Here is a 27190-nt window from a genome sequence, read left to right as displayed (position 1 = left end):
AGCGGCTGACAAGGAAGAGCTGGAGAAACTGCACAGGAGAATTCTGCAGGAGATGTACAGAGCGGAGCGGTGCCACCATTCAATGACACAACTGTACAGAGCGGAGGGTGCCGCCACATGCCTGACTGCCCTCAATGACAAATGTGTAAGGAGGGGAGACCCCGCAGCACAGATCAGATATACAAATAACCACCCTACAGAGAACACTCACCCGCTAGTGTGCCGGTCAGGCTTCCTCTGCGGAGCTTGCAGTCATCCTGGCTCAGCTGGCGGTGAAGTTTCACCTTTCCCGTAGAAGAGAAGAGATCCGGATTGCTGAGCTTTCTGAAGAGCAGCGGAGCGGATGAAGGCACATTATCCTGCAACAGAGAAATCTGTGTGTCAGACATGTCAGGGGCACAATTCTAAATCTCCTACACCCCCCACTACACCCCCCCCCCCACTACACACCTGCTAAACCCCCCCAGGCCCCCACCCCTGCCACACCCCCCACTCAACAAGGAGGTTCTGTTCTCCACCCCGGCTACTACACAAGGAGATCATCAAACATCTAAAATAACAGAAAATACACCAAATTACATTTTCCCGGCTGTCTTCAGGTGGATGAATCAAATCTGGAAATAAATACAGAATCACTTCATCTGATAAACATTTTATGAGAGGACTGCTGCCACCCCCCACCCCCATCTCTTAGAATATGAGAGGGACCCCCACCAATCTTAGTATATGAGAGGGACCCCCCCTCCCCAATCTTAGCATATGAGGGACCCCCCTCCCCAATCTTAGTATACGAGAGGGACCCCCCCAATCTTAGTATACGAGAGGGACCCCCCCCAATCTTAGTATACGAGAGGGACCCCCCCCCCAATCTTAGTATACGAGAGGGACCCCCCCCCCAATCTTAGTATACGAGAGGGACCCCCCCCCAATCTTAGTATACGAGAGGGACCCCCCCCCCAATCTTAGTATACGAGAGGGACCCCCCCCAATCTTAGTATGAGAGGGACCCCCCCCAATCTTAGTATACGAGAGGGACCCCCCCCAATCTTAGTATACGAGAGGGACCCCCCATCTTAGTATATGAGAGGGACCCCCCCAATCTTAGTATATGAGAGGGACCCCCCCAATCTTAGTATATGAGAGGGACCCCCCCAATCTTATTATATGAGAGGGACCCCCCCCAATCTTATTATATAAGAGGGACCCCCCAATCTTATTATATGAGAGGGACCCCCCCAATCTTATTATATGAGAGGGACCCCCCAATCTTATTATATGAGAGGGACCCCCCAATCTTATTATATGAGAGGGACCCCCCCAATCTTATTATATGAGAGGGACCCCCCCCCAATCTTATTATATGAGAGGGACCCCCCCAATCTTAGTATATGAGATGGACCCACCTTCAATCTTAGTATATGAGAGGGACCCCCCCAATCTAGGAGAGGGTTATCTGTAGTGATGGGAAATGGACCACAGACAATCAGGAGGGTAAATGGACGCTGGAAGTCGTCCATAATATGGGAATAAAAATCTGTGAGAAGGATCTGCGGAATGAGATGTAAGCAATGCCTAGAATGACGACCTCAGGCACTGACATCGAATAATTACAGCTCAGCTCTGACATTTATATAATGTCACACCCCAAATAATCCTCTAATCCCCCACACCCTGCATGCACAGCGCGCCGCAAGTCATGTATTACTAGACTGCCAGTACAAAGACAGGTGAGGAAATGAGCCGAGGGCCGTCTCCCCCCGAGCCCACCGAGAGAGGGCGGCCCCCCCCCCCCCCAAGCGAGAGGGCCGTCTCCCCCCCCGGCCCACCGAGAGAGAGGGCCGTCCATCCGCCCCCCCCCCCCCCGAGCCCACCGAGAGAGAGGACCGTCCCATCCCCCCGAGCCCACCGAGAGAGAGGGCTGTCTCTCCTCCCCTCCCCCCCCCCCCGAGCCCACCGATCCCCCTCGAGCCCACCGAGAGAGAGGACCGTCATCCCCCCCCCCCCCGAGAGAGAGGGCCCCCCCGAGCCCACCGAGAGAGAGGCCCATCTTCCCCCCCGAGCCCACCGAGAGGCCCATCTTCCCCCCCGAGCCCACCGAGAGAGAGGACCGTCCCATCCCCCCGCCCGAGAGAGAGAGGCCCACCCCCCCCCCGAGCCCACCGAGAGAGAGAGGCCCACCCCCCCCCCCCGAGCCCAACGAGAGAGAGCCCCCCCCCCCAGAGAGAGGCCCGTCTCCCCCCCGAGCCCACCGAGAGGGAGGGCTGTCTCTCCACCCCCCGAGAGAGAGGGCTGTCTCTCTCCCCCCCCCCCCCCCGAGCCCACCGAGTGGGGGAAGGCAGTCTCCCCCCCCCCCCCCCCCCAAGAGAGAGGGTCATCGCCCCCCCGAGCCCACCGAGAGAGAGGGCCATACCCCCCAACCCATCGAGAGAGCCGCCCCCACCGACGGAGCTGCCCCCCCTTCAGCCTGTAATCATTTTGGACCCCAGTTTTCCCGATTGGTACGTGGCATATCTGACTTCATGTAACCCTTTCTCTGGAGCCCCTCATAGGCTGCACACACCTGCTGAAAGGTCTCCAGCCCGGCCATTCTATACAGACCACACAGCTTTGTCTCCAGCCGGGCCATTCTATACAGACCACACAGCTTTGTCTCCAGCCGGGCCATTCTATACAGACCACACAGCGATATTCTCAGAGCACATTGAGGGCAGACTGAAGAGGAGATCTGAAGCTATGAAGTCAGTTGGCGGCTGTGGGCACACAGATGCATTATGGGTGCACTTTGCAGACCTATATAGGCCAATAGCCTGCAGGCTCCATGTTCTTCTCTCCAGGGTTGGAGAAGTCTCAGGAGTCAGGTCACCAATACAGATAAAAGCACCCCACCACCTCCTATCCTGCACCCCATGGACCCTGGACTGGGCTTCTTGGCAACTGTAACTGTCCACCCAGCCAGGAACGAGGAGAACATTCAGTAATGACTGCGGAGCCGGTTCTCAATGATTGCACACACTGGAAGTCAATATTTACTATTATTATATATACAGGACTTCGGATGTGATGCAATGAATGAATCATGCAGTGACAGCGCGGCAGATTAGTGACAACGCCCAGCTTTCACCCGTGCAATGTGTCTGCTGCCAAAGGCAATACAACTCACTAAACAACCTGCTGACCTAAGCTTCCGTCAAATCCTTCTCACCCAGGACAAGTATATAGAGAGACTTCTGACCTCCTACAATAAATACAAGTCATTGTCTCAGCAGCTTAGCTGCTATCAGAGACCAACCTTTATCTAACCTACAAGAGGAAAACAAGTCCAGCAGCCAATACGTGTGCAACCCGATAGAGACCCCATAGAATAAAATGGCGATGCTTGCAATTTTTTATTGTCACACGGTACTTGCGCAGAAGTTTTCTAAACTATTTTTTTGGGGAAAAAATACATTTTAATGAATAATAAAAACAAAAAAAAGAAAACACACACACAATATATACCCCAAATTTGTAAAATATGAAAGATGTTACACTGAGTAAATAGATATCCAACATATCACGCTTTAAAACGGCGCACACTCGTGGAATGGTGACAAACTACCGTACTTAAAAATATCCATAGAAAAAGCTTTAAACGCCTTTACAGGTTACCTACAGAGTAGGTGTAGTGCTGGAATTATTGCCCTCACTCTAACGTTCGTGGGGATACCTCACATGTGTGGTGCCAACACCATTCACATACAGTGGGTATGGAAAGTATTCAGACCCCCTTAAATTTTTCACTCTGTTATATTGCAGCCATTTGCTAAAATCATTTAAGTTCATTCTTCTTCCTCATGAATGTACACATAGCACCCCATACTGACAGAAAAACACAGAATTGTTGACATTGTTGCAGATTTATTAAAAAAGAAAAACTGAAATATCACATGGTCCTAAGTATTCAGACCCTTTGCTCAGTATTTAGTAGAAGCCCCCTTTTGATCTAATACAGCCAGGAGTCTTTTTGGGAAAGATGCAACAAGTCTTTCACACCTGGATTTGGGGATCCTCTGCCATTCCTCCTTGCAGATCCTCTCCAGTTCTGTCAGGTTGGATGGTAAACGTTGGTGGACAGCCATTTTTAGGTCTCTCCAGAGATGCTCAATTGGGTTTAAAGTGGAGTTCCACCCTATTTTTATACTTACCTCCATCTTCTCGCTCCGGGTCACCTGAAAAAGAAATGGATAATCGCATATTTTTTTTTTTTTTACTTACCTCGTAGCGAACAAAATATACTTACCTTACTTCCTTCTTCCTCCTTCCTCGGCCGCGGCCCGTCGTCACTTCCTGGCTCTGCAATGATTCCTGGGAGCTGAACGTCATCGCTCCCAGGAATCATTGCGCCTGCACCGGCCCCGACGTCAGTTCCGGGTCGCGCGCGTCATCCCCTTCTAAACAGCTTCTGGGCATGCCCAGAAGCTGTGGAGGGGTGACGCGCGCGACCCGGAAGTGACGTCGGGGCCGGCGCAGAGCATCGTGGGACCACAGAAGGCGGAAGAAGACGCCGAAAAGGACGCGCTGGCTTCAAGCTGCCCACATCTGAGATGGCAGCGCTGGACAAGACGTTTGCAAGGTAAGTATTTCGTCTTGCAGGTAAGTGCAACCCGGGACAGATCAGAGGCTAGCCATTGTGGAATGCACTAGCCCTGACTGTCCCGGGGGTATTAAAAAAACAAAAAACAAATCCAGGGTGGAACTCCGCTTTAAGTCAGGGCTCTGGCTGGGCCATTCAAGAACAGTCACGGAGTTGTTGTGAAGCCACTCCTTCGTTATTTTAGCTGTGTGCTTAGGGTCATTGTCTTGTTGGAAGGTAAACCTTCGGCCCAGTCTGAGGTCCAGAGCACTCTGGAGAAGGTTTTTGTCCAGGATATCCCTGTACTTGGCCGCATTCATCTTTCCCTCGATTGCAACCAGTCGTCCTGTCCCTGCAGCTGAAAAACACCCCCACAGCATGATGCTGCCACCACCATGCTTCACTGTTGGGACTGTATTGGACAGGTGATGAGCAGTGCCTGGTTTTCTCCACACATACCGCTTAGAATTAAGGCCAAAAAGTTATATTTTGGTCTCATCAGACCAGAGAATCTTATTTTTCACCATCTTGGAGTCCTTCAGGTGTTTTTTAGCAAACTCCATGCGGGCTTTCATGTGTCTTACACTGAGGAGAGGCTTCTGTCGGGCCACTCTGCCATAAAGCCCCGACTGGTGGAGGGCTGCAGTGATGGTTGACTTTCTACAACTTTCTCCCATCTCCTGACTGCATCTCTGGAGCTCAGCCACAGTGATCTTTGGGTTCTTCTTTACCTCTCTCACCAAGGCTCTTCTCCCCCGATAGCTCAGTTTGGCCGGACGGCCAGCTCTAGGAAGGGTTCTGGTCGTCCCAAACGTCTTCCATTTGAGGATTATGGAGGCCACTGTGCTCTTAGGAACCTTAAGTGCAGCAGAAATCTTTTTGTAACCTTGGCCAGATCTGTGCCTTGCCACAATTCTGTCTCTGAGCTCTTCAGGCAGTTCCTTTGACCTCATGATTCTCATTTGCTCTGACATGCATTGTGATCTGGAAGGTCTTATATAGACAGGTGTGTGGCTTTCCTAATCAAGTCCAATCAGTATAATCAAACACAGCTGGACTCAAATGAAGGTGTAGAACCATCTCAAGGATGATCAGAAGAAATGGAAAGCACCTGAGTTAAATATATGAGTGTCACAGCAAAGGGTCTGAATACTTAGGACCTTGTGATATTTCAGTTTTTCTTTTTTAATAAATCGGCAACAATGTCAACAATTCTGTGTTTTTCTGTCAGTATGGGGTGCTATGTGTACATTCATGAGGAAGAAGAATGAACGCAAATGGCTGCAATATAACAAAGAGTGAAAAATTTAAGGGGGTCTGAATACTTTCCGTACCCACTGTATATGTGTGAAACTTATGTATGCATTCGCTTCTACACGTGAGCACGGAGGGATGGGGGTGCTTTCATTTTTTTTTTTCCTTATTTAACTTCTTTATTGATTTTTTTTTTTTTTTTTAACACTGCTCGTGTGTGTGTGTATATATATATATATATCTCAATATGTGGTAGAAAAGGACTACCAAAAAAAGTGGATGGGGGCTCGAGGTGTTCGAGCCTTCATCCAGAAAATACATGGAAAGCCATGGATGAGCGTAGAAAGGAAAGAAATATAGGGAGGGGGAAAAAACAAAGGCTGGGTATGAGGGGGGGGAAAAACGAGAGACAGAAAATGAAGGAGGAAAGAGAGGGAGGGGAAAAGAAAGGGAACAGGAAGAAAGAAGAGAAAAAAAAAAAAATATATATATATATATAGAAAAATAGGAAAGAAAAGAAAAAAGAAGAACAAAGAAACAAAAAGTAGAAAGATGGGAAAAAAAAAAAAAGGAAAGAAAAAAAGAGAAGAACAGAAACAAAGATACAAGAAAGAATGTTGAAGAGGGCTAGTGGGATTTTAATGGTACCGTAGAAAAAAATCATAGAAAAGATGATAAAATCAAGTATTTTATTTATACATCATTAAAAACCAGGTAGGGGAAAACATTTGTATATGTATAAAAACATATCAGCGGGTACAAACAGTACGGTAACAAAGGTATGGACAATAAACAATGATAGATTTATAGCTCATCCGGTGTGCAAGACCTCGGAGAATTAACCCAACATGTTTCGCAGCCTGTATAGGGCTGCTTCTTCAGGGGTCTGTAACATGCTTTAATGGTACTGAATTATATATGACTCGATAGTGAGACAGAGTGATTTGGAGCCCTAGAGCTCCTATCTCTCACAAAGAATGCTGATAAAGTATGGAGAGGCCGATTGAGGAAAAAGCAACTAAGCATCTACAGCTGCAATGGGTAGTGTCTAATTGTCATGCTCGTTCTGAGGTACGCCAGAAGGAACCATCTACAGGTATCCCGATAGAGTTAACCAAGTAGCACAGAGCATCCACATATGTTCAGATGGAAAACATGGCCTTCTCACTAATATATATATATATATAAAAAAAGTATTCACCCCCTTGGCATTTTTCATGACCAAGTTGTGCAGAAATCCATATCATTCCAAAGGGTTCACATACTTTTTCTTGCAGCTGTATATATCCACTCCAGAAGATTTACTCCCCCTTAATAACCAGGCCATTTTTTGCGATACAGCACTGCTTTTTTTAACTGAAAAATTTTTAGTCATTTGACGCTGTACCCAAATGAGATTTAGGTCTTTTTTCCCCACAAACAGAGCTTTCATTTGGTGGTATTTGATCACCTCTGCGATTTTTATTTTTTGCACTATAAACAAAAAAAATGACATTTTTGAAAGAAATAAAAATAAAAATTATATATACACACACCCACACACTTTCTGCTATAAACCATCCAATAACAAAAAATGGTCGACCAAAGAAGTTGAGTGTTGCTCTACATAAAGATGGCCTAGGCTATAAGAAGATTGCCAAGACCCTGAAACTGAGCTGCAGCACGGGGGCCAAGACCATACAGCGGATTACCAGGACAGGTTCCACTCAGAACAGGCCTCACCATGGTCCACCAAAGAAGTTGAGTGCCGTGCTCAGCGTCATATCCAGAGGTTGTCTTTGGGAAATAGACATATGAGTGCTGCCAGCATTGCTGCAGAGGTTGAAGGGGTGGGGGAGGGGTCAGCCTGTCAGTGCTCAGACCATAAGCCGCACGCTGCATCAAATTGGTCTTCATGGCTGTCATCCCAGAAAGAAGCCTCTTCTAAAGATGATGGACAAGAAAGCCCACAAACAGTTTGCTGAAGACAAGCAGACTAAGGACATGGATTACTGGAACCATCTCCTGTGCTCTGATGAGACCAAGATAAACTTATTTGGTGTCAGATGGTGTCAGGCGTGTGTGGGGGCAACCAGGTGAGGAGTACAAAGACAAGTGTGTCTTCCTACAGTCAAGCATGGTGGTGGGAGTGTCATGGTCTGGGGCTGCATGAGTGCTGCCGGCACTGGGGAGCTACAGATCATTGAGGGAACCATGAATGCCAACATGTACTGTGACATACTGAAGCAGAGCATGATCCCCTCCCTTCAGAGACTGGGGGGCAGGGCAATATTCCAACATAACGACCCCAAACACCTCCAAGATGACCACTGCCTTGCTAAAGAAGCTGAGGGTAAAGGTGATGGACTGGCCAAGCATGTCTCCAGACATAAACCCTATTGGGCATCTGTGGGACATCCTCAAACAGAAGGTGGAGGAGGGGAAGGTCTCTAACATCCACCAGCTCTGTGATGTCATCATGGAGGAGGGGGAAGAGGACTCCGGTGACAACCTGTGAAGCTCTGGTGAACTCCATGCCCAAGAGGGTTAAAGCAGTGCTGGAAAATAATGGTGGCCACACAAAATATTGACACTTTGGGCCCAATTTGGAGATTGTCACTTAGGGGTGTACTGACTTTTGTTGCCAGCGGTTTAGACATTAATGGCTGTGTGTTGAGTTATTTTGAGAGGACAGCAAATTTACATTGTAAGGCCCCTTTCACACAGGCGATCAGATCCACCTGTCAGTTTTTCAGGCAGACCCCATTTTCCATCCGGCGGGGCGGATCGGATGAGACCAGACAGGTGGTCCGTTACCATCCGATCTCCCCATAGATGACAGCGGGGGATCTGACAGCTCCATTTGTGCACACAGAGCGGAGACGGAGCTGTCATCTGCCTGCTTAGCATATACACATACATACATACATACATACACACACATACAGTGCCTTGCGAAAGTATTCGGCCCCCTTGAACTTTGCGACCTTTTGCCACATTTCAGGCTTCAAACATAAAGATATAAAACTGTAATTTTTTGTGAAGAAACAACAAGTGGGACACAATCATGAAGTGGAACGAAATTTATTGGATATTTCAAACTTTAACAAAATTAACGTGCAAAATTATTCAGCCCCTTTAACCACTTGCTGACCGCGCTCCCGCTCGGTCACGGACCCCCCCGCGCGTGTGCCCGGTGGACCGATGTCCGCCGGTCACTCGCGATTGTTTGTTACAGCGGGAGAAAGGCAGGCGGCTGATGTAAACAAGCCACCTGTCATTCTCCCCTGTGTAAGAATAGTGATCATACGGTTCTACTATGTAGGACCGTTGATCATTGTTCCTACACCTCAAGCCACAGCCAATCACAGTTAGAAACACGCCCCTAGGGACACACTTAACCCCTCCCTCTCCAAAAAAGTTAACCCCTTCCTTGCCAGTGTCATTTTACAGTAACAGTGCATATGTATAGCACTGATTACTGATGTCACTGGTAACCCCAAAAGTGTAAAAAATTGTCAGTCAAGGGTCCGATCTGTCCACCGCAATGTCGCAGTACCGCAAAAAAAAAAAGAAAAATCTTTCCCTTAGTAAAAACGCAATAACTTTTGCGCAAACCAATCAAAAAAAGCTTTTTGCTATTTTTTTTACCAAAAATATGTAGCATAAAATAAATTGGCCTAAAATGTTAAATTTTGATTTTTGCATTTTTTTGGGGGGAATTTCATATAAAAAAAAATGTAAAAAATATTGTTATTTTTGCAAAATTGACACTCTTTTTTTGTTTATAGCGCATGATAAAAAAAAAAAAAAAAAAGAAAAAAAAGAAAAAAAAAAAGAAAAAAAAAAAAAAAAAAAATCGCACAGGTGATCAAATACCACCAAAAGAAAGCTCTGTTTGTGGGGGAAAAAAAAGGAGGTCAAATTCGTTTCGGTACAGCGTCGCACAACCGCGCAAATGTCTGTTAAAATCACGCAGTGCCGAATCGCAAAATAGGCCCTGGTCAGGAAGGGGGTAAAATCTTCGGGGCTTAAGTGGTTAAGTTAATACTTTGTAGCGCCACCTTTTGCTGCGATTACAATTGTAAGTCGCTTGGGGTATGTCTCTATCAGTTTTGCACATCGAGAGACTGACATTTTTGCCCATTCCTCCTTGCAAAACAGCTGGAGCTCAGTGAGGTTGGATGGAGAGCGTTTGTGAACAGCAGTTTTCAGTTCTTTCCACAGATTCTCGATTGGATTCAGGTCTGGACTTTGACTTGGCCATTCTAACACCTGGATATGTTTATTTGTGAACCATTCCATTGTAGATTTTGCTTTATGTTTTGGATCATTGTCTTGTTGGAAGACAAATCTCCGTCCCAGTCTCAGGTCTTTTGCAGACTCCATCAGGTTTTCTTCCAGAATGGTCCTGTATTTGGCTCCATCCATCTTCCCATCAATTTTAACCATCTTCCCTGTCCCTGCTGAAGAAAAGCAGGCCCAAACCATGATGCTGCCACCACCATGTTTCACAGTGGGGATGGTGTGTTCAGGGGGATGAGCTGTGTTGCTTTTACGCCAAACATAACGTTTTACATTGTTGCCAAAAAGTTTGATTTTGGTTTCATCTGAGCAGAGCCCCTTCTTCCACATGTTTGGTGTCTCCCAGGTGGCTTGTGGCAAACTTTAAACAACACTTTTTATGGATATCTTTAAGAAATGGCTTTCTTCTTGCCACTCTTCCATAAAGGGCAGATTTGTGCAGTATACGACTGATTGTTGTCCTATGGACAGAGTCTCCCACCTCAGCTGTAGATCTCTGCAGTTCATCCAGAGTGATCATGGGCCTCTTGGCTGCATCTCTGATCAGTCTTCTCCTTGTATGAGCTGAAAGTTTAGAGGGACGGCCAGGTCTTCCTAGATTTGCAGTGGTCTGATACTCCTTCCATTTCAATATTATCGCTTGCACAGTGCTCCTTGGGATGTTTAAAGCTTGGGAAATCTTTTTGTATCCAAATCCGGCTTTAAACTTCTCCACAACAGTATCTCGGACCTGCCTGGTGTGTTCCTTGTTCTTCATGATGCTCTCTGCACTTTAAACGGACCTCTGAGACTATCACAGTGCAGGTGCATTTATACGGAGACTTGATTTCACACAGGTGGATTCTATTTATCATCATTAGTCATTTAGGTCAACATTGGATCATTCAGAGATCCTCACTGAACTTCTGGAGAGAGTTTGCTGCACTGAAAGTAAAGGGGCTGAATAATTTTGCACGCCCAATTTTTCAGTTTTTTATTTGTTAAAGTTTGAAATATCCAATAAATTTCATTCCACTTCATGATTGTGTCCCACTTGTTGTTGATTCTTCACAAAAATTTACAGTTTTATATCTTTATGTTTGAAGCCTGAAATGTGGCAAAAGGTCGCAAAGTTCAAGGGGGCTGAATACTTTTGCAAGGCACTGTACATACATTATATATATATATATATATATATATATATATATATATATATATATATATACACACACACATACATACACACACACACGGGATCTTGCACAGCACAGCCACACTGTAGTAGTCAGAGCTGCTATAGGGTGGTTGGGAATTGCGTACAGCCAATGACAGGACGATTCTGTATTCTGGTAACCGCACAAACTTTTCCTTGCTTAGAGATGAACATCTGAGGATACATCGGTCCCTGTATGGAAATAAAACACTGGGATGTGCGGTTACCAGCTGCAGCGCGTTCTAAAAGACAGCCCCCCCCCCCCAGCTTCTCCTTCTGGTGAGGAGCGTCTTCCCACAGATACATCCTATGTTCTGCATGTAGAGGAGACCCCAGAGAACGCGCTCCATCCGCCCTGTGACCTCATAACAATAGATTAACCCTTTACTGGTGATACCAGAGGATGCCTCTGCTGTGCACCATACCAGGCTACCCATAGGGCAGGACAAGGCTCAGCACACTGGCAAAGCTCTGATGCCACCATTATATTGCCACATATATCACACATTTCCCAATCTTACACCACACCGACCCGGAGAAGAGGATCGACATTTCTTCTCTTTTATAGTAAACAGGGAATGATGAAACCGGAGGATGGGCACAATAATTCCACCTCTGTGCAGCTTTGTATCAATGATGGGAAATTCCCATTCCACCCATCAGTAGTGTGTCTCCATCCTTTGGTTGTTCATTTCCCATTCCAACCAATCAGCTTCGAGCCTTACAAACTACTCCAAACAATGCCGCCAATCACCAGAACCAACAGTGAGCGAGGGAGGCAATGTGCGGGAAACTTCCCTCTCATTACCATTGCTCTCCTCTCCTGCACCAGTCAGTGATTCTGACCCGTTCCCCCGCTCTCTTCTATCCTTCCTCCATCACCTCCTCGTGTATGAGTGGAATCTTCCAGCCCAGACACAAATATTATACACTTTATTCATGTCAGCAACACCCCACACCTCTTCTATGGCAGGTCACTGCCTGACATTCTATACAGAGCACTGAGAACCTCAAAAGAAAGAAAGAAAAAGAAAGAAAGAAAGAAAAAGAAAGAAAGAAAAAGAAAGAAAAGAAAAGGAAAGAAAAAGAATAAAAGTAAAAGAGAAAAAAAAAAAAGAAAAGTTAAGTGTCACTAACCCCCCATCATAGAAAACGATGTATAAATAAATGGTGTATTCCATGCTGGTTACACTCACTCATCACTATGACATTCCTTTCCTGGTTGATCCCGCTGCTCTCTGTCTCCCCCTGCTGTCCGTGTCCCCACTGCAGTTGGGGATTTTGCAGCTGTGGTGTCAGCTCTGCACACGCTCAGTTTTCAGTGAGATTCTATGCTGAGAATTTCCTCCAAATCACATCTGAGCATCCCATGTGACTATAGAATCACACATGTGGGCGTATACACAACAGGCCACTCCCTCCCTCCTCCATGCCCACTAACCAGCTAAACACAATGGTGGGCGGGATATTACAGGTAGATTGTTGGAGGCTTCACCTCCCTCTTATTCTAAATCACAGGCTGGAGGGGCGTGACACAGCCTGTGACTGGCAGAAACCCGCCCACACCATGTTATTGCCAAAAATTATAAAGATTTGATTTCAAAAATATATTTGTAGAACCATTTAAATCGGTTTGGAATACAGAGTAAGAATAAATAATATCAAAGGCTGCTTTTTTTATATTTTTGGACATGTGACCGGCAGCAGAGGACTAGAAGCTCCTCCTGCTTATGTTTCCCTGCAGACAGGCTGGGAGAGAGCCGGGTCATGTGACAGCTGGATATCCATTGGTAAAGAAGGTACTTTATTTCTAATTTATTTATTATTTTTTTATTAAAATAATTACAGGGCTGTCATCCATGTAAAGAAGTAGAAGGAAGAATATAAATTAGAGTGTTAAGTATCACTTTAAGGAAATACACTTTTATTTTCCCTGCACAGACGCCATGATGGGCCTTCTAGGGACTTCCACCGACATGAAATGTACATGGATCATGTAGTTACATGGTGTCATTTGTCCTGTGCAGTAAATCTACACATACTTGTATCAGCACTTTCTGTGTGCTCAAACATTAGGCACGGCACTGCACAGGTTAATGCATGACCTCCATCTGCAGTGTGAGAACTGACACTTCCTGTGAAGTAACTACATATCCCACAATCCCCTGGTCATTCAAGTGATACTGAACACAATATTGTATAATTTACATTCTCCCTTCTATCTCTGTATGTGGATGACAGCACTGTAATTTAAAATAAATAAATAAATAAAATAAATCTAAGTACCTTTTTCCTAATGGATATCCAGCTGTCACATGACCCGCCTCTCTCCCAGCCTGTCTGCAGGGAATCATAAGCAGGGAGGAGCTTGTAGTCCTCTGCTGCTGGTCACATGTTCAAAAAAAACTTTTTTAATACAAAGCAAAAATGAATAATATCAATAAAACGGTTTTAAAATCATACAAATATAGATTTGAAATCAAATCTTTATTATTTTTGGCAAAAACATGGTGTGGGTGGGTTTCTGCCAGTCACATGCTATGTCACGCCCCTCTAGCCTGTGTCTTAAAATAACAGGGAGGTGAAGCCTCCATCAATCTCCATTAGCTAGTTAGTAGGCATGGAGGAGGAGGGAGGGAGTGGGCTGTCATTTACCATTGTGTATACGCCCACATGTGTGACTCTATAGTCACATGGGCCACGTAGATGTGATGGGGAGGAAATTATTAGCACAGAAAGTCACTGAAAACTGAGCATGTGCAGAGCTGCCAACACTGCTCTGCAAAATCCCCAACTGCAGTGGGGAAATGGACAGAAGGGGGAGACAGAGCAGAAGGATCAACCAGGAACTTTGGACAGAGTAGGGATGGGCTCAGGCATTTTTGGATCCTAGTCCCAACCCACCTAAGCAATCCCACAAGGAAGCAGTCGCTGCACACAGCCAATCATGAGCAGTGTGTCTATGTGCAGCTGCGGCCAGGAAATGGCGGGATTGCTCAGGTGGGCTGGGACTAGGATATGAACACACCTGAGCCTATCCGTATGACTGAGTATGAACAGCATGGAATACACCATTTATTGAGAGGTTTTTATGATGGGGGTTTAGTCTGGTGCTTAGCAGGTGAGAGTTACACAGTAATTAGATCTGACACACACACAAAACAGGCAGAGCAATACACACACACACACAAAACAGGCAGAGCAATACACACACATACACACACACACACACAGTGAGTGTTCCACGTGCAGCTGGAAAAGGCTTCTTTTTACTACTACTACTTTAGCACTCCCACATTTGTGATGACAGAGTGGATGGTGAGACATGCATTGGACACTGTTTGACCCTGAACTGGAAGTTGTCTCGTCCCTTTGGTGAATGGGGACAAGCAAGGTGAATGAATATATGAACATAGGGGAATCAATCAGCCATGACACCACAAACTGCAGCCACAACGTGTGAGCGGTCATTACAAGGTAAGGCAGGGCTCGACAAACCCCAGGCGCCAGGTCGCATTGGTGACTAGAATTAGCGGCCTGGCCCTTGGGCTACACTGCAGCCCGCGGGTGCGCGGACTAAGATGCCACTCCGGCCGGTAATTGAGGCCGCGGCTTTGCGGCCTGCTGTAGGGTGATGGTGTGGGTGGGTTTCTGCCAGTCACATGCTATGTCCCGCCCCTTTAGCCTGTGTCTTAAAATAACAGGGAGGTGAAGCCTCCATCAATCTCCATTAGCTAGTTAGAAGAGGAACTGGCACCCTCTTGTGGTGGGCGGGGCTGCAACAAGCAGTCATTAGCAGTGCTGAGATAGAAGCAGTTTTTGTGTTATTTTTTTTCATTAAAATTCATTTTTTATTCTCTCCCTGTCATGCCACACAGTCAAAGGCCCCTTTCTCATGGGCTGTCTAAATCCGGTCCCTGTCAGTTTTTCAGGCGGACCTGATCGGACCCTCCAGTCCTCTCTATGGAGTGGCAGATGTCCGCTGACAACCGCCGCCATCCGATCCCATTGGCCAAAAACAGACGGATGGTGGTCCTACTTTACATCCGTCCGACGGATCGAATCAGATGGCATTGGATGGAGTTGGACAGGCAGTCCATTTCCATCCAACTGCCCCATAGAGGAGAGCCGGACTGTGCATAGCGGAGCGGACAGGGCCTGTCATCCACCTGCTCAGTGGGGATTAGTGGAGAAAACCCAGCTGAGCAAGCGGATTCCGCTTAGTGGAGGCGTCCGCGTGAAAGGGGTCCGAGGTGGCAGAGTTACTGAGTCTCCTATAGCCTCTGACTTGCTGCACTGTCCTTCCCTAGAGAGCCACTGCCCATCACACCGCCAAGCACACACGGGCCGAATGCCGGGCAACATCAGCCGGTTCATTAAAAACATACGGCCCATGTGTATGGCAGCCGGTCCAACAGAAGCCAGCCATTCGGCATGCGCGATAAAACAAACTGGCTCCTAACTTTTTTAGCTGGCTCCCAGATTCCAAGCAGATTTGTCAAGCCCTGAAGTAAGGCCAATCAACTACACAGGGAATAGAACTCCACCAATAAGGCCAAAACACTACACAGGGAATAGAACTCCACCAATAACTAGCTGAAAACAACGGAAACAATTGAAAGTTTACAGCGAGTTAATGGGTGCCTAAACCCGGACACACAGGGGCCCGAGGTGCTGCTCCCGCCTCCCATCTATAAAAGAACAGATGTTTTACTCTCGGCGATTCTCAGACAAGCAATGCCGGCTGGCTGCAGACATGGAACATTCCCCGGAATTACTGCAGAAAAATGACGGGCAATAAATATTTTCTGCCTTCAGGAAGACAATAAACAGATGCAGCGCATGGCAGAATCATCGTTAAAGTTCCACTCTGACACCAAATTCTTCATCTTGGAAACCCAATCCCGGGAGAGCGGAATAAAGGCGGATCAGAGATTGGTCCAACCCAATCTGTAGAAGAATTCCGTGCTCCCTGAGTACATTGCACAATGATTTTCCCGTGTGTGCGCTTCCTACGAGGGGGGGGGGGGGGTGTAGGAGAACGACCTCCTATTCCTCATCAACCGAGACATGAGGGAAGAATGAAAATCTCTGTATGGGTCAATGTCAGAGGCAGGAGGACCCAATGGGAGATTCTCTCCTTACAGAGTGGGGTGGCAGTTTCTACGATCGCTGAACACCTCCTCCTGGTTATATATTGTGCCAAGCAGAGTCCTTATAACTGTACCTGAGCCCCCACCACCCTTCTCAACCTCATTAACCCAGAGGAACCCCGAAAATAATTCAGGTCTCCAGGAACCATTACTAAAACTCAATTCTTCAGAGGTCAATGGAAAGAATGCTCCTTGCATTGGTGGTTAGACTGGTTAGACATTTGTTTTTTAGATTAAAAACATTTTTTTGGAGATTTTAGTATCGCTTTTCGAGCGAACACAAATTTTTAAGCATGTGTGCAAAATTGGATCTGGCAGCGAAAGCGAAAGGGTTAAAAATAAATGTCTTTACTAAACTCAGGCTTTAAAGAGGACCTGTACTCTCCTCCTCCTCGTGTTCCGGAGCTCCTTGCCGGCCGCTGACATCCTCAGCCACTCTGCTTCCATGTATCAATCCGTTTTCATTGGCCGAGCCAAGATGACATCACTCCCGCATAATTGCCGAAATGATACACTAAGCTGCGGGTGGTCAGTGTGGAGAGAGAGGCAGGAAAGCAACCTACATGCAGCAGAGACATAGAATAAGTCTTCTGCAATACAGATCCTGAAATCCTGCTGGTGCTCCACTATTATCTGACCTAAAGTTCCACTTCAAGCTTTGCGTCACGCTGAACGCGCTTCTCTGCAATCCTCCCTCTTCTATCACATGCGGAGAAGTCTGGCCGGTAAAGTGTACCTGTCACATAAGAATGGCCAGAAAAGACGCGTTATCAATAATCCTCACATGGCTGTACACCCCCGAGGTATAGGACAGACCTACCCCGCACCGGCACCCCACCCGGCGCGCTGCCCCACATTCCACCCGGCGCGCCATCCTCTCTGGTCCAATCCTCAGCCTGGTCTCATACAGGAGCTGCATGCATCTCTCCTGACACAACTGGAAGTCCAGAAATGTGACTGTAACGAAACCGCAACCCACACTGTTTGTGGGCTTCCGTCAGAATAGCGCTTCTTCCAGTCTTGAACATAGATATCAGATATTACAGCCACCCCCCATACAAAACTAGCCGGAACTAAGCTTGTATAGATCTGGAACAACAACAACTTTTGTTGAACGTACTCACACACACACACACACACACACACACACACACACACACACACACACACACACAACATATACCACACAGGAGGACATCCCCCTCCTGACAGATTACCCCCATCAGGTCAGGGATTGCCTGATTACATTATCATATGCAGATAAAAATTGTGTACAGAAATAGAATTAACATATCTAAGGAACAACCAACATAAAAACAGTATTCTACTCTCCACTCAGCAACTAACAGATGACAGTGATTTAATTAACATGAGTTAACTAGCAGACTTGCTCTCATCGAGCTCCTAAAGTACAATACACATTATTAGAAGTGTAAACACAGAACCCACAGTAGACAATAGGTGAGTAAATCAGCACAATCAACGATGTGTGGAAGACAGGTGGCTGAGCTGATATTAGCATCTGCTAGGAGTCTGACTGTGTAGAGCAGTCTCTTATTGGCAATAGGCAGCTAGGCCTTAACATGGATCCTAGGCCTAGAGTCTTCATATATTTCCTGAGCTATAGTGCTGATAAATATTACTGTCCCATTTTAAAGTAATCCAATCCATATTCTCAGTGTCCAATAAGTAGTTGTCCATAATTTTCTTGGTCACCCTGTGCCCCTAATAGACACAGGGTGACTTACACATAGGAGGGGCCTAGGGGGCAGAGAGAGGGATTTCCCAACCTCTCGAAGGTAAGCTGGGTTCCATAGGCCCCCCAAAGTGACTCCCGTCAGTGACATTGGATGCAGCAATTTGTGATAATTTAAGCCCCTCAATTCACACCAAATGCAACTTAGAAATTGTGAGATTTCTAGTAAAGCTGCACAAATTCAAAGCCGCAGGTCAGTGTGACTTCAAGGGCGACTTGGCTGGCATCTATGTGACTTCATTCCCTTTAAGGTCACTTTAATCTTCTCTTTCTTCTTTGGGCTTCTATGTGCACTGCATGGTGGTGCATTTCAGTGCATTTTCAATGCAGAGAAATGCAGCCGAGTGCCCATTCACACCAGATGTGGTGGGATGCATTTCTGACTGTACTCCAACTACAGACAGTCCAAAATCCAGGTCATCCTATGGGTATAGCCCACACTATGGCAGTGCATGCTGCCTTTGTCTGCAATGCATGGCGACGTAGTGCAGTGCACATAGAAGACCAAAGAACAAAGACGATGGAAGTGATCGAAAGGGGAATGCAACATTAGAAAAAATGCATCGCAAATGCATCTCACCGCGCATGCAAAAACACACAGTAATAGCGCAGTTTCTGGCTTGAATTGGCTTTTAAAAACGGGGCCCTCCAGCCTTGCAATCCCTGCCGGTGCTCCCATCTACTCCCGGTCTTCCTTCCAGGTTTGCGCTCTCTGGGTGTTGGAATGGCCATGCCGCGATGACATCACTCCCATGGTTTCACACGGCAGTCATCATGGCGACAAACTGCACTCATAGCACATCCAGTGTGCTTGGAATGCAGAGAGCGTCGCTGTGCAAGCGCCAGCTGCAGGCAATCTGAATATCTTCCTACAGGTCCGGGTTCAGGAGACATTCAGTGCACCTACAGGTAAGACAGACAACCAGAGGACCTGAGGGTACAAATTGTAAATCAGATTTCATTACCGCTTTCAAAAGGAGCTTAGAAAGCATCGCACCTGTGATCATCGTATGGCAGTACGATGCACAACCTCCGGCCACCATTCTGCTGCTGGTCTATCCCTCAGTACGGATCTTTGGTTATAGGACTGCAAAGAGTCTCAGACATCACCAGGCCAACCGACCCCCAGCGCACAGGGCCCACGCCAACCGACCCCCAGCGAACAGGCCAACGCCAACCGCTCCCCCAGCGAACAGGCCAACGCCAACCGCCCCCCAGCGAACAGGCCAACGCCAACCGCCCCCCAGCGAACAGGCCAACGCCAACCGCCCCCCAGCGAACAGGCCAATGCCAACTGCCCCCCAGCGAACAGGCCAACGCCAACCGCTCCCCCAGCGAACAGGCCAACGCCAACCGCTCCCCCAGCGAACAGGCCAACGCCAACCGCTCCCCAGCGAACAGGCCAACGCCAACTGCCCCCCAGCGAACAGGCCAACGCCAACCACTCCTCAGCGAACAGGCCAACGCCAACCGCTCCTCAGCGAACAGGCCAACGCCAACCGCTCCTCAGCGAACAGGCCAACGCCAACCGCTCCTCAGCGAACAGGCCAACGCCAACCGCTCCTCAGCGAACAGGCCAACGCCAACCGCTCCTCAGCGAACAGGCCAACGCCAAGCGCCCCCCAGCGTAAAGGGCCAACGCCAACCGCTCCTCAGCGAACAGGCCAACGCCAAGCGCCCCCCAGCGAACAGGCCAACGCCAAGCGCCCCCCAGCGAACAGGCCAACGCCAAGCGCCCCCCAGCGTAAAGGGCCAACGCCAACTGCTCCTCAGCGAACAGGCCAACGCCAACCGCTCCTCAGCGAACAGGGCAAAACGCCAACCGCTCCTCAGCGAACAGGCCAACGTCAACCGCTCCTCAGCGAACAGGCCAACGCCAACTGCCCCCCAGCGCACAGGGCCAACACCAACCGCTCCCCAGCAAACAGGGCCCACGCCAATCGCCCCCCAGCGCACAGGGCCAACACCAATTGTTCCCCCTACACAGGCACACGGCAACCACCCCCCCCCCCCACTCAGGAACACGGCAACCACCACCACCCCCCCACCCGCCCACACACACACACACAGCAACCACCACCACCCCAGGGTACTGTCCATGGGTCAGTGTTTCATATCAGTGACATGCTCACTTCCAGGCCATCACCAGGCAGTAATCTTTTACAAGAATAGAATTTCTGCATTTCCCGTCTTCTCTCTGTAGCCGCTCTTATCAATGGCAGTCAACGTTCCGCAATCTTCCTTCCTCCACTGAGACTTCTGTCTACTGAGGAGCAACATTCTGCTTTCTTCTTTCCTCCATTGAGGCTCATAGCTACCGAGGAGCAACATTCTGCATTCTCCCTTTCTCCATTGGGGCTTCTGTCTACCTAGGAGCAACGTTCTGCATTTTCCCTTCATCCATTGGGGCTTCTTTCTATCGAGGAGCAACTTTCTGCATTCTCCCTTCCTCCATTGGGGCTTCCTTCTACTGAGAAGCAACGTTCTGCATTCTCCCTTGCTCCATTGGGGCTTCTGTCTACCGAAGAGCAATGTTCTGCGTTCTCCCTTCATCCACTGGGGCTTCTTTCTATCGAGGAGCAATGTTCTGCATTCTCCCTTCCTCCATTGGGGCTTCCTTCTACCGAGGAGCAACGTTCTGCATTCTCCCTTTCTCCATCGGGGCTTCCTTCTACTGAGGAGCAATGTTCTGCATTCTCCCTTCCTCCATTGGGGCTTCTGTCTACCGAGGAGCAATGTTCTGCATTCTCCCTTCATCCATTGGGGCTTCTGTCTACCGAGGAGCAATGTTCTGCGTTCTCCCTTCATCCACTGGGGCTTCTTTCTATCGAGGAGCAATGTTCTGCATTCTCCCTTCCTCCATTGGGGCTTCCTTCTACCGAGGAGCAACGTTCTGCATTCTCCCTTTCTCCATCGGGGCTTCCTTCTACTGAGGAGCAATGTTCTGCATTCTCCCTTCCTCCATTGGGGCTTCTGTCTACCGAGGAGCAACATTTTGCATTCTCCCTTCCTCCATTGGGGCTTCCTTCTACTGAGGAGCAATGTTCTGCATTCTCCCTTTCTCCATTGGGGCTTCTGTCCACCCCAGAAACATTCTTCCTTCCTTCCTTAAGGCTCCTGTCCACTGGGGAGCAACGTTCTGCATTCTTCCTTCTTCCATTGAGGCTCATCTACTGAGGAGCAACGTTCTGCATTCTTCCTTCCACCATTGGGGCTTCTGTCTACCGAGGAACTTCTCATACAATGTGGAGGGGGGGGGGGGGGGGCTTACCGCACACTAATAGATTTCGCCCATTCACCCACACAGTCTAAACCGAGAGATATTAAATCGATTTCCCCATCCACACTGACCGCATAAATGGAAGAGTCTTCCCTGCCAGCTATTCTATCCTGACAGCCATGGTACCTGTGGGAGGAGCCTGAATACCCAAATATCTGACAGGACGCAGTCACTGGTCAACCGACAATTCCCCAATCCACTTTTCTAGATCCAAGTGGTGCCAACAGGGCCATTGACAGATTCCAACCGATGTACCAGAAATAGGCCAAAATCTGACCTGGGTATGGCCAGCTTAAAGCAGAATTACAGCGAATCCGAGCCCCCCCCCAGACAAACTGAGGTTTAATCCCTTCAATCCCCGGATCTTCCTCCCCCTTCAATACCGGGCATGCTCACCCCCCCCCCCTTCAATACCGGGCGTGCTCACCCCCCCCTTCAATACCGGGCATGCTCACCCCCCCTTCAATACCGGGCACTCTCACCCTCCCTTCAATACCAGGCACGTTCACCCCCCATTCAATACCGGGCACTCTCACCCTCCCTTCAATACCGGGCACTCTCACCCTCCCTTCAATATCGGGCACTCTCACCCTCCCTTCAATATCGGGCACTCTCACCCTCCCTTCAATATCGGGCACTCTCACCCTCCCTTCAATATCGGGCACTCTCACCCTCCCTTCAATATCGGGCACTCTCACCCTCCCTTCAATATCGGGCACTCTCACCCCCCCTTCAATACCGGGCACTCTCACCCTCCCTTCAATACCAGGCACGTTCACCCCCCATTCAATACCGGGCACTCTCACCCTCCCTTCAATATCGGGCACTCTCACCCTCCCTTCAATATCGGGCACTCTCACCCTCCCTTCAATATCGGGCACTCTCACCCTCCCTTCAATATCGGGCACTCTCACCCTCCCTTCAATATCGGGCACTCTCACCCCCCCTTATATCGGGCACTCTCACCCCCCCCTTCAATACCGGCACGTTCACCCACCCCTTCAATACCGGGCACTCTCACCCACCCCTTCAATATCAGGCACTCTCACCCACCCCTTCAATATCGGGCACTCTCACCCACCCCTTCAATACCGGGCACGCTCACCCCCCCCTCTTCAATACCGGGCACGTTCACCCACCCCTTCAATACCGGGCACGTTCACCCACCCCTTCAATACCGGGCACGTTCACCCACCCCTTCAATACCGGGCACGTTCACCCACCCCTTCAATACCGGGCACGTTCACCCACCCCCCCCCCTCTTCAATACCGGGCACATTCACCACCCCCCCTTCAACAACGGGCACGTTCATTACCCCCCCCCTTCAATACCGGGCACGTTCACTACCCCCCCCCCCCTTTCAAATACCAGATAAACAATCATCCACAAACTATGAGATAGGTCGAAGAATCAATCAATCCTGATGTACTGACAGCCGATCTCATTTCTTGAGCCCCGAAAATGCCAGAACAGTACAAATACCCCCCAAATCACCCCTTTTTGAGAAGTAGACCGTCAGAGGGATTTAGGGAGAGGCACGGCGGGATTTCTGAAGTTGTCATTTTTTGAAAAATTAAGAAATTCAAAAAAGGATTCACAATATTTTATTCCCGTTCTGTCACCAGTGCAGTGCAGAGTTCTTCTATAACCGGTGTTGCGGTGATCGGGACACTGATCTGATCGATGAACTCCGTCTGATAACCCTCAATTAGTCATCTTTATCACCCTCACTGTCTGTATTTCTCTGCAGCAACCAATCAGATACAAGCTTTCATTTCCCGGTACAAAGTAAAATCTGATAAGCATTTCACTCTGATAAAGGGGAATCCCGCCAGTGACGCACACAGAGACTGAGGAAGATTTCTATCCTCACTGATCACCATTATCGGGAAGATTTCACAGAGATCATCAGAGGGTGTGTGGGGGGGTATATATTAACACCTTAACCCCATACTCACGCATATATACGGCCCTGGTATAACAACGGTGGTGAGAGCGCTCCTAGCACGGTAGACGGCGGGTACCGGAAAGCTCCCGATGCATACTAGCCAATCATGTGACTGCTAAGACAGCCAATCACAGCGGTCACATGACCCGAATGCCCGTCTCCACCTCCTGCCTTTTAGAACCCTTAAAGGGCCAGGAGGCCTTTGGAGAGAAGGTGTTTAAGTGTAATTCCTGCCTAACGCTAACTAGTCTTAAATGCGTCCCCTCCCCCCTCCTAGCACCTATACTGACTAACCTGTGTAAGAGAGATGTATATACAGTATCTCACAGAAGTACACCCCTCACGTTTTTGTAAATATTTTATTCTATCTTTTCATGTGACAACACTGAAGAAATTACACTTTGCTACAATGTAAAGTAGTGAGTTTCCTGTTAAACCACTGTATGGTCTTGGCCACCGTGCTGCAGCTCAGTTTCAGGGTCTTGGCAATCTTCCTATAGCCTATGTGAGGGTGTACTTACTTTTGTGAGATACTGTACTTAGCTATTCTCAGCCTGCCCCAGTCCGCTCATGTGATTCCCCTGTCTCAGTCAGTGGCAGCTGCAGGGGAGAGGAGAGTGAGCTTACAATGGCTGGTAAAGTCACCTATAGACTTCAATGGCCCATCCAATGTCAGAGCTCCCTCCTCTCCCCTGCAGCTGCCGCTGTCTGACACATATATACACACATATACATACACAAACCCGATTCCAAAAAAAGTTGGGACGCTGTACAAATTGTGAATAAAACCAGAATGCAATGATGTGGAAGTTTCAAATTTCAATATTTTAGTCAGAATACAACATAGATGACATCAAATGTTTAAACTGAGAAAATATATAATTTTAAGGGAAAAATAAGTTGATTTTAAATTTCATGGCATCAACACCTCAAAAAAAGTTGGGACAAGGCCATGTTTAGCACTGTGTGGCCTCCCCTCTTCTTTTTATAACAGTCAGCAAACGTCTGGGGACTGAGGAGAAGTTGCTGAAGTTTAGGAATAGGAATGTTGTCCCATTCTTGTCTAATCCAGGCTTCTAGTTCCTCAACTGTCTTAGGTCTTCTTTGTCACATCTTCCTCTTTATGATGCGCCAAATGTTTTCTATGGGTGAAAGGTCTGGACTGCAGGCTGGCCATTTCAGCACCCGGATCCTTCTTCTACGCAGCCATGATGATGTAATTGATGCAGTATGTGGTCTGGAATTGTTATGTTGGAAAATGCAAGGTCTTCCCTGAAAGAGACGACGTCTGGATGGGAGCATATGTTGTTCTAGAACTTGGATATACCTTTCAGCATTGATGGAGCCTTTCCAGATGTGTAAGCTGCCCATGCCACACGCACTCATGTAACCCCATACCATCAGAGATGCCGACTTCTGAACTGAGCGCTAACAACTTGGGTTGTCCTTGTCCTCTTTAGTCTGGATGACATGGCGTCCCAGTTTTCCAAAAAGAACTTCAAATTTTGATTGGTCTGACCACAGAACAGTTTTCCACTTTGTCACAGACCATTATAAATGCCTTGGCCCAGAGAAAACGCCTGCGCTTCTGGATCATGTTTAGATTTGGCTTTTTTTTTGGCCTATAGAGATTTATCCGGCAACGGTGAATAGAGCGGTGGATTGTGTTCACCGACAATGTTTTCTGGAAGTATTCCTGAGCCCATGTTGTGATTTCCATTACAGTAACATTCCTGTATGTGATGCAGTGCCGTCTAAGGGCCCGAAGATCACCGCCATCCAGTATGGTTTTCCGGCCTTGACCCTTACACACAGAGATTGTTCCAGATTCTCTGAATCTTTGGATGATATTATGTACTGTAGATGATGAGAACTTCAAACTCTTTGCAGTTTTTCTCTGATAAACTCCTTTCTGATATTGCTCCACTATTTTACCCCCCAGCATTGGGGGAATTGGTGATCCTCGGCCCATCCTGACTTCTGAGAGACACGCCCACTCTGAGAGACACGCCCACTCTGAGAGACACGCCCACTCTGAGAGACACGCCCACTCTGAGAGGCTCTTTTTATACCCAATCATGTTGCCAATTGACCTAATAAGTTGGAAATTGGTCCTCCAGCTGTTCCTTATATCTACATTTAACTTTTCCGGTCTCTTATTGCTACCTGTCCCAACTTTTTTGGAATGTGGAGCTCTCATGAAATCCAAAATGAGCCAATATTTGGCTGACATTTCAGAATGTCTCACTTTCAACATTTGATATGTTATCTATATTATATTGTGAATAAAATATAAGATTATGTGCACTGATGGACACGGAGGAGGCTGCACTGATGGACACGGAGGAGGCTGCACTGATGGACACGGAGGAGGCTGCACTGATGGACACGGAGGAGGCTGCACTGATCGGGGGGGGGGGGGACACTGATAGGCAGCACTGATAGGCACTGATCAAGGGGCACTGACAGCAATGATAGACTGCACTTATCGGGGGGCACTGATGAGGCAGCTCTGATGGGCACCGTTAGGCAGAACGGAGAGGTATTGATGAGGCTGCACTAATTGGCATTGATAGGTGGCACTGCTGATGGGCACTGACTGGCAGCACTGGTGGGCACTAAGAGGAGCGATCTCCCTCTAACAGAAGCTGGTTAAGGGAAGCTAACCGGCTTCGGTTTACTTCTGTGATCAGCTGTCATGGTAAAGGGCTCGCTGTGATTGGCCCTTTACCCTGCTCTGTGATCCCAAGGACTCAGCGATCACAGAGCGCGCCGCCTGTGCACCCCCTGTGGCGCACTTTCACACAGCTCCATGTCCGAGGCTCTGGAAGACACATTCACCATCTCTGGCGGTCAGCCTCAGACAGGGTACCGAGCAGCCGCCCGTCGAGCCAAAATTGAAGGCACCGAGAGACGCGGGTAGCCCAGCAACCCGATGCCTGACTGACTGACAGCCGCCGAGGCAAATCCCAGCGGCCCGTCCAACCAGCGCTCAGAATACAGGGGAGGGTTTGCTTGTAAGGAAGAAAAAAAAAAAAAAAGACCATAAAGGAGATGGCCAATAGGGTCAAAGGAGGAGGGACTTGATGGGAGATTGCTGGCGATTGGCGTGTGCCGTGGGCCAATCGTTTGGCGGCTCCTGCACTCTATGTTCACGCCTGGTGCCAACAGTGACAAAGGCCAGGTGCCAGGATGAAATTTCTAGTCCCAATTGCCACCTGGCGTTTGTTGAGCCCCGTTTTTGTATGATGTGAAAGATGTCACACCAAGCAGATACCCAACATGTTACATAGTTACATAGTAGGTGAGGGTTAGGGTTACATAGTTACATAGTTACATAGTAGGTGAGGGTTAGGGTTACATAGTTACATAGTAGGTGAGGGTTAGGGTTACATAGTTACATAGTAGGTGAGGGTTACATAGTTACATAGTAGGTGAGGGTTAGGGTTACATAGTTACATAGTAGATGAGGTTGAATAAAGACAATAGTCCATCCAGTTCCCCCTGTGTAGGTGTGTGTAGCTGTAATCATCTCTCATACCCCTGAATGTTCTGATCCTTGAGATGTAAGTCTAAGAGTCTTTTGAAAGCCACCATACTTCCCGCAGAAACCACCTCTTGTGGTAGACAATTCCACAATCTTGTAGCCCTAACAGTAAAGAACCCCCCACGTTGCCTGAGGTTAAAACGCTTCTCCTCTAATCACATTG

General features: G+C 48.0%; 1 protein-coding gene across 1 annotated transcript in view; it reads right to left on the bottom strand.

Annotated features, from left to right (window-relative positions):
• LOC309561681 (microtubule-associated serine/threonine-protein kinase 2-like) overlaps window positions 1-27190 on the bottom strand; it is a gene marked incomplete at its 3' end in the record, with an annotated part of 123737 nt that overhangs the window by 87046 nt on the left and 9501 nt on the right. Inside the window, exon 2 of the mRNA XM_082265669.1 lies at window positions 212-359. Coding sequence (XP_082121795.1) covers window positions 212-359 — 148 coding nt within the window. The remainder of the gene's footprint in view (window positions 1-211; window positions 360-27190) is intronic.

Source organism: Pelophylax lessonae (genome assembly GCF_965119305.1).
Source record: "Pelophylax lessonae genome assembly, chromosome: 8".
Taxonomy (NCBI): Eukaryota; Metazoa; Chordata; class Amphibia; order Anura; family Ranidae; genus Pelophylax; species Pelophylax lessonae.
This window is presented reverse-complemented; position numbering and strand designations above follow the sequence as displayed.